This window comes from Bubalus kerabau, chromosome X (assembly GCF_029407905.1).
Source record: "Bubalus kerabau isolate K-KA32 ecotype Philippines breed swamp buffalo chromosome X, PCC_UOA_SB_1v2, whole genome shotgun sequence".
Lineage (NCBI taxonomy): Eukaryota > Metazoa > Chordata > Mammalia > Artiodactyla > Bovidae > Bubalus > Bubalus kerabau.
This window is the reverse complement of record NC_073647.1, coordinates 68,214,527-68,222,481: the sequence shown is the minus strand read 5'-3', so window position 1 is coordinate 68,222,481 and position 7,955 is coordinate 68,214,527. Positions and strand designations below refer to the sequence as shown.

Genomic DNA, 7,955 nt, shown 5'->3' with positions numbered 1-7,955 from the left:
AAAAGACCACATTTTATGAGTCCATTTTTATGAAATGTCCAGGAAAAGGAAATCTATAAAGACAGAAAGTAGATTAATGTTTATTTAGGGCTTAAGGGATAGAGGCATGGGGGCAGGATCATAGCTAAGGTATGGTATTTCTCTTTGATGTGAAAATGTACACTAAAAACTATTGACTTGTACACTTAAGGTGGGTGAATTATATGGTGTGTGAATTATATCTCAATAAAACTGTTTTAAAAGAAGTAACGTCCATTCTGGGATAATGAGTAGAAGCTTTAAGGAAATGATGGGAATCCATTTAGCAGTGTTGCTGCTGTTGTTGTTAGTATTTATTAAATACCAACTGTTGCAGAGTAGAGATTAGGAGTGAGGGCTTTGACCTTAGGCAGGTGTTCCATTTAATAGCTGGGTGACCTTGGCCGAGACACATAATCTCTTTAAGCCTTGCTTCCTTTTCTGTTAAATAGTAGGTTAATAACATAACATCTGGAAAAGGACTCAGAATTCATAAAAGGGAAGGACTTTGTGTAAGTACAAGAAACTATTTTGACATACAAGGATACATGTTACAATACAAGGATGATAGAATGACTTATTAGGAGAAATTTTTAAAAAGTAATTATTCCTTAAACAATCAGATAGCAAGAGGTCTGATGAGATATCAAGATATCACTTTGAAAGACACAGTCACTCCCTTTAGTGAGCTGAAGGGCTTTATGTTGGTATTTGTGGGTATGTGCTAAGTTGCTTCAGTCGTGTCCAACTCTTTGCGATACCATTAGCTGTAGCCTATCAAGCTCCTCTGTCCAAGGGATTCTCCAGGCAAGAATACTGGAATGGGCTGCCATTTCCTTCTCCAGGGGATCTTCCTGACCCAGGGATCGAACCTGGGTCTCTTACGTCTCCTGCACTGGCAAGCAGGTTCTTTACCACTAGCGCCACCTGTATATATTATACTTAACCTCCTGTCCTTCATTTTTCTTGTAATAATGCATGGTGAACATGCAGTACATATGGAGCTACCTCATCCTTGCAAATGGATTCTTTACCTATAGTGTACTGAAAATATTAAGGGGGTGTTTAAGCAAAATATTTGAATGGACATTTCTCAAAGTAAGAAGTTTGAATGACCAATAGTACATGAAAAGATGTCCCATACTCAAGTAAATTATCTAGCAAATGATGCAGCTGTTTTTTTCTGAAGCTCTTGCAAAACACTGGTGTCAAAATATCAAATGATTGATTTAGGATACCATTATGTGCAAAAGGTTCCCCCCCCCCCAAAACTTTCCTATAGAGGGAACAGACCAGCTTTCCTCCTAGCTTTTGGCTTTTCCTTCTATAGAGGCAGTAACGATTGTATATGTAAAGGATCTGGGGCTGACTTACAAACACACACACACACTCCTGTCAATTTCTCAGTGAAAAATTTTGCAGAATATTTTTCCTGTCATTAGCATCTTGATAAACCCATGGTTTTTGCTCCTCTATTTCTTTAATTTTGTGTGTCACAGTAGTTATGTCTTCCTGTAACTTCAAAGTTCCTCATAGATTATTTACTTGTAGTTTCTTAGGTGCTGTTCTTTTCATTCAGTTAATTAGTATTCATTCAAAGTCCTATGTATTTAAGTAAAAATTAGAATTACAAATTTCATGTTTATAGTATACAGTATTATAATGCATTATCTGCTTTAACTTGGAATAATAAATCAAAATTTGTGGTGTTAGGAAAGGCTTACCATTCACATTAAGATTTGTTGCACAGAGAAAAGTGTTACTGGGAGAGGCAACCTGCCTTGAGTCCTGAGCATCCTTGTACATTCTTAAGGCCCTGACCACTCTTTATGCAAGCAGGCCATTTCTCAGAGTTTATTTGCAGCAAGCAACTTTGAGGCATGAGGTAATGTCTTTCCCTTTCTGTGGACACAGCAGGCTTGCTTTTGCTTACTATGAAAGCAGTGAGTTCTCCAAACTATGGGCATCTTTCCTAGAACACGGTGCATTGCATGTTCTGTCATCCATGACGGGCTGTGTCAGCTCATGGGACTTGATCATGGGGAACTGATACAAACCAAAATGAAGCCAAGGCTACTGCTTTTACCATGGGTAATAATGTCCTTAGGACTGGGATTCTAGTGCCATTTGCCATAGCAAAAGCAGGTTAAACAGTAGCAGGTTAATATTAACTTGTTAATTTGTAGATAGGGTAAAATCTCTTATTGCACCCCTCTTGACAGGTGTTTCCAGATATTATTCTCTAAATCAATTATACTGGGGCAATATTTCCGGTCTTCCCAGGTGGCTCAGTGGTAGAGAATCCACCTGCCAATGCAGGAGACCTGGGTCCAATCCCTGGGTTGGGAAGATCTCCTGGAGAAGGGAATGGCTATCCACTCCAGTATTCTTGCCTGGAGAATTCCATGGACAGAGGAGCCTGGCAGGCTACAGTCCATGGGGTTGCAAAAGAGTGACAACAGCATTTCCCACTAGGGTAACTTTTGCCATATCTATGTACCATCTTTGCTATTAACATAGTATTCTACTTCATGTTTGTCTTCAAACTGACTCACTTATTTAATTTGAATATTTTTTGAAAAGGAAATCTGGGTACTTTTTTGAAAAGGAAACTTTATAGCTTTCCCTTAATCTAAACTATCATCGTTTGCCTTAAAGATTTATTAATATACATTCAAATAAATACATGAATATGTGTGTGCATGCTAAGTTGCTTCAGTAGTGTCCAACTCTTCGTGACCCCATGGACTCCAGCCCACCAGGCTCCTCTGTCCATGGTATTCTCCAGGCAAGAATACTGGGCTGGGTTGCCATTCTCTTCTCCAGGATCTTCCCAACCCAGGAATTGAACCCACATCTCTTATGTCTCCTGCATTGGCAAGCAGGTTCTTTATCACTAATGCCACCTGGAAAGCCCCAAATACATGGATATTACAACTTAAAATATTTGTGTATTATCTGAAATCATCTCCAGTAGGCCCTTCTACCTTAATCCCAAGTTATCTGATTACCTCCAGAGTAGTCATTGCTAGGACAAAGACTATCACAACCAATGTTTTTAGTTAGTGACTTTTGAAATCTTACATTTTCCTTTAAAAAGTTCCCATCAAGCCCTTTTGTGAGGGAAAAAAAGGAATAAAGGAAGTCTAGTGCTCTGACCTGCAATGGGACAGTTGTCCTCCAGGTATGCATGTCCAGGACAGCCTGGCCCTCAGCCTAGGAGAGTCGGTGCCTGCTGCAAGCTGGAGCAGAGAAATCAATGTCAGATCATCTTGGAGAGGGGTGTGCCTTAGGGGAGTCCTTCCATGTCCTGCCACAGTGCCACTCCTCAGTGTCATGGGGCTGGATTCAACCAGTATTATAATGCTGGCAATTGAGTTCCTGGACCTTCACCTGCATCCATCAAGCTGCCATAACCTCAAAGAATGCTCTGAAGCGATTAACTGCCCCCCAAAAGAGCATTACACAGGAAAAATAACACACTGTTGTTATAACTGTGATCCACAGATACACATATAGTTATGAAAATCTGGATGCAGATATAAATACACAGTAAGTCTTACACACCACTTTTATACATTTCCAATAAAGAATGGGAATATCCCAAAATCTGACTTGAATCTCCCTTTAAAACTTACACAAGTCTAAGGGTATCTTTTGAGTTGGTGAGGAGGCCGGCCACCAGTCTTTTGGGAGAGATCACTCACCCTAAGGAAACGAGGCTCAGGAAGATAAACCAATCTTTAGACTCAGAAGCAACCCTGACTAAAGCATAATGTCTGTTATTCAGACTTATTTTCTGGTCCAAACCCTAAACAGACCCATTGTATCTGAGTCCTATAGGGAAGAGGGGTTCTCTGATTAAAACCCCAAAGTTGCCAAGGTATCAGTAAGATATCATAGCCCAAGTGGCCCTGCATAAATGTTTATCTAAACTGAAGAGATGGGCATTTCCCCCACTTCTGTAGAGCTCAGACTGGAGAATCAAGCGGGTTCCAAAGAAATATGTTGGGCTTCACTATTTGAGATTTCTAGCACATCAGCAGTGTTAGGGGGCTGAGAGGTACAGAATCTGAATGAAGGGGCAGAAATATCCAGTACACGTGGTAGTATCAAGGGGAGGGGCATAGAAGGTTGGGCAGACACAGGAAGAGAGAAAAACAAAGGTGGTACCCACCTGACAGCTGTCTGGATTTTTTCTTAAGCACAGGTGAGAACTAACCTTCTCCCTCCAAAATACCTAAAACAAATCTCTTAAGGATTTGGCATCCTACATGGGCATATGGAAATAAAAGCCTATCAAATATAGCTCACAGTCAGTACCTTATTTGGTCCTCATGAGATCCCAGAAAGATCATTATTATCTCTATACTGCAAATGAGAAAAGATATAAAATTTATTTTTCTAGCTAAGAGGTCTGGTGGTAATCTGGAGTTCACATCTACTTCTAAAATTCTGCTAATAAATATTGTGTCTCAATGCCTTTAGAAATATACTAACTACTGTTGGTTACTCCTTTTTTGTTATAAAACTTTTATTATTTTTAACAATAAAGTGTGTACATTCTAGGAATAAGGAAAAATACAAATAAGCTGAATAAAAAAATCACTCATAATCCTACCACAGATTATATTTTTTGTCTTTCATCCTTCACATATTCTTCTGTGTATATATGGAATATACAAACTATGATGTTCACATATTACTTAGTAACTTTTTTATATTTTATATCCTGTTAGGAATCTTTTTGTATAAATGAGTAAAGCTCTCCTATTGTAAGGCAAAGACTTGTAGATTGGTTTGAAATAAACAATGAGATGCATCTAAAACCACTAATAGCAACAAGTTAAAAGCAGAAAGATAGAGATATACAGGACAACAAAAAAGAAAGTAATGTCAACATCAGAAAAAAAAAGAAATCAAGGTAAACTACATTAAATAGGGGTAAGGATGGTTTCGATTAACCTTCCAACGCATCACTATAAGTTTGTTTCTGACTCTCCTTATCTCATCAATTTCATTCACATTTCTAAACATATCTTCTTTGCTTAAATGCCTGTTGTGTATATCTTCTTTAAATTCCTGGAGAGACTGAATCAGTCTTTCTCTAAAAGTTCCTTCTGTTTTTTCCTCCTCCTCTTGCTTTTCCTCAGGCTTTGGTACTTCTTCAAGTTCTGGTTCATTCTCATTTTCTTGTTTTTCTTCAGTTTTTTGACAGGGTTTCATCTTGTGCCTCCCTTTCTTTCCCTCTTCCTTTCTTTTCTTCTACTTATTTTTCTTTGAAAACAACTACTTCTAGGAAGCAAGAAGGATACGTCAGCCATCAGGGTTTCCCCTGAGCCTGTCGTTCTCACCTCCATTTTCCACCTCCTCACCTCCCTCGTCCCTCCCTCCAGCCTTTTCCAAGGTTCTTCTCAACCATTTCGCTCACACAGGGCAGAACGCAAGACCCTCCTAGAACACAGTAAGCTGGGAGAAGAGGGGTGCGGGGGAAGAACATAGGGGCCCACGACCTCAGTCCCTCCTTTGCTCACCTCCACCCCAGGGGTCTTTATAATATTTCCCTCATCTTCCTGTACGGATGCGATCACTTTTCTTCCTGGCCTTTTCAGAATAGCAGACCTGCAGACCAACGGGAAACGGGAGGGGGAGGGGATAAGAGTGGGGGTGGGGTGAGCACTCGGCGGACTGATCAACTCCAAGCACTTTTCCTGTTAAGGTTCTCTGTTGTGGAAACTTTCCCACCTTCTGTTTCCCTCATTTCTCTCCCTCTCCATAGTGCAAGTTAGCTCGAATTTTCCATCAGACAGGGAGTCGGAAAAGCAAATTTCCAAACTATCATTAAAACTGGGGGTTGGGGGTGGGGGAGGGGAGGGGTTGGGAAAGTGGTCTTAGGTGGCAAAGGATGATTATTTTTAAACTATCACAGGTCTCCTTGTCTTTCTTCCGGGACCACTAGTCCCTTTCCCAAGGGTCATCATTTTCTGCAGACCTGAAGGTGGGAGGTGGAGAGATGGACTTTTCCAGGGCTCCCTTAAATCTCTGCTTCTAGGCCATTCCCACCCTGGAAATTCCCAGGCAGCATCTATTTTGCCACCAACCTGAAAAATTTCAGCCAGTAGACTCCTTCTCCTTCCCCACCGTTGGCCCCACCGGCTACCGCTGCTGAAGGAAGCTGGTACCCAGACGGGAACAAGGACCAGACTAGCAGGACTTCTGCACACGTCGACTCCTGGTCACATGAGGTCTACGTCATCAGTGATCTCTGGTCCTCAATTTCCACTCCCAACAAAAGCGCGGCAGATGTGGGCTAGTCCTCTGCTCCCTCCCCGCTTGTACATTTTGCCCTGTCCATCTTTTTTGCCTATCCCAGAGGGGGAAAATGTTATTTGCCTTTCTCTGATTACTAGGGAGGGGCTGCATTTTTTTTCTGGAGCTACTAAACTTTTCTACTTTCTTCAAGAATTCTTTTTTCTTGCCTTCTGCTCCCAGGATTAAGAACACTAACATCCATTGCCCCTGCCCCAGCTTCCATTTCATTTGCAATCTGCTCCTTGGCTGTTGTGGAATAGGCTTGGTTTGGCAGCGGGTTGTTTCTTAAAAAAAAAAAAAAAAAGAGCTGAGTGGGGGAGGCCTGGGACAGAAGTATTATTTTTAATGTAGTTTTAAACTTTACTGTTAATACTTTTCTGTTGGGGTATAGCTCCAATCCTTTCTTTTATTATGCTAATAGCTCCCTTGCCCGACTCGCCAGCCTATAGAAACCTTCCATTTTATACAACCCCTGACAGCGCCCTGCTAGCTGCTAGGTGGGTTGCTGCCCTATTCATGAATTGTTGTATAAAGCGAATTAGTTCCTCACATTTATTCAGCTGAATTTTGTTTTTTCAGTTACTTTTTAAAAACTATAGAAAAGTATTAAGTAAAGTGAAAAACTACATTTAAAATATTGCCAAAATGTTTTTTTTTTATTTTTAAACTTTACATAACTGTATTAGTTTTGCCAAATATCAAAATGAATCCACCACAGGTATACATGTGTTCCCCATCCTGAACCCTCCTCCCTCCTCCCTCCCCATTCCATCCCTCTGGGTCGTCCCAGTGCACCAGCCCCAAGCATCCAGTATCGTGCTTCGAACCTGGACTGGCAACTCATTTCATACATGATATTTTACATGTTTCAATGCCATTCTCCCAAATCTTCCCACCCTCTCCCTCTCCCACAGAGTCCATAAGACTGTTCTATACATCAGTGTCTCTTTTGCTGTCTCGTACACAGGGTTATTGTTACCATCTTTCTAAATTCCATATATATGCGTTAGTATACTGTATTGGTGTTTTTCTTTCTGGCTTACTTCACTCTGTATAATAGGCTCCAGTTTCATCCACCTCATTAGAACTGATTCAAATGTATTCTTTTTAATGGCTGAATAATACTCCATTGTGTATATGTACCACAGCTTTCTTATCCATTCATCTGCTGATGGACATCTAGGTTGCTTCCATGTCCTGGCTATTATAAACAGTGCTGCGATGAACATTGGGGTACTCGTGTCTCTTTCCCTTCTGGTTTCCTCAGTGTGTATGCCCAGCAGTGGGATTGCTGGATCATAAGGCAGGTCTATTTCCAGTTTTTTAAGGAATCTCCACACTGTTCTCCATAGTGGCTGTACTAGTTTGCATTCCCACCAACAGTGTAAGAGGGTTCCCTTTTCTCCACACCCTCTCCAGCATTTATTACTTGTAGACTTTTGGATCGCAGCCATTCTGACTGGTGTGAAATGGTACCTCATAGTGGTTTTGATTTGCATTTCTCTGATAATGAGTGATGTTGAGCATCTTTTCATGTGTTTGTTAGCCATCTGTATGTCTTCTTTGGAGAAATGTCTATTTAGTTCTTTGGCCCATTTTTTGATTGGGTCATTTATTTTTCTGGA

At 40.7% G+C, this 7,955-nt stretch overlaps 1 protein-coding gene across 3 annotated transcripts; it reads right to left on the bottom strand.

Annotated features, from left to right (window-relative positions):
- Nucleotides 1–4,439: 4,439 nt before the first annotated feature.
- TCEAL9 (transcription elongation factor A like 9) lies at nucleotides 4,440–6,336 on the bottom strand. 3 transcript variants are annotated; one of them, XM_055564251.1, is made up of 3 exons: nucleotides 6,120–6,336; nucleotides 5,553–5,640; nucleotides 4,440–5,307 (listed from the first exon to the last, which is right to left on the bottom strand). In XM_055564251.1, the coding sequence occupies exon 3, from the start codon at nucleotides 5,242–5,244 to the stop codon at nucleotides 4,948–4,950; it is 297 nt and encodes a 98-aa protein (XP_055420226.1). In that variant the 5' UTR covers nucleotides 5,245–5,307; nucleotides 5,553–5,640; nucleotides 6,120–6,336; the 3' UTR covers nucleotides 4,440–4,947. The 3 variants fall into 3 exon arrangements, with proteins under 3 accessions (XP_055420226.1, XP_055420227.1, XP_055420225.1); XM_055564250.1 differs by having other exon boundaries at nucleotides 4,441–5,313; nucleotides 6,120–6,333; XM_055564252.1 differs by lacking the exon at nucleotides 5,553–5,640 and having other exon boundaries at nucleotides 4,440–5,313; nucleotides 6,120–6,335.
- Between the last annotated feature and the right edge of the window lie 1,619 nt (nucleotides 6,337–7,955).

Coding starts and splice junctions, on each gene's coding strand:
- TCEAL9 (XM_055564251.1), bottom strand. CDS start 5,244: ATGAAACCCTGTCAAAAAACTGAAGAAAAACAAGAAAATGAGAATGAA.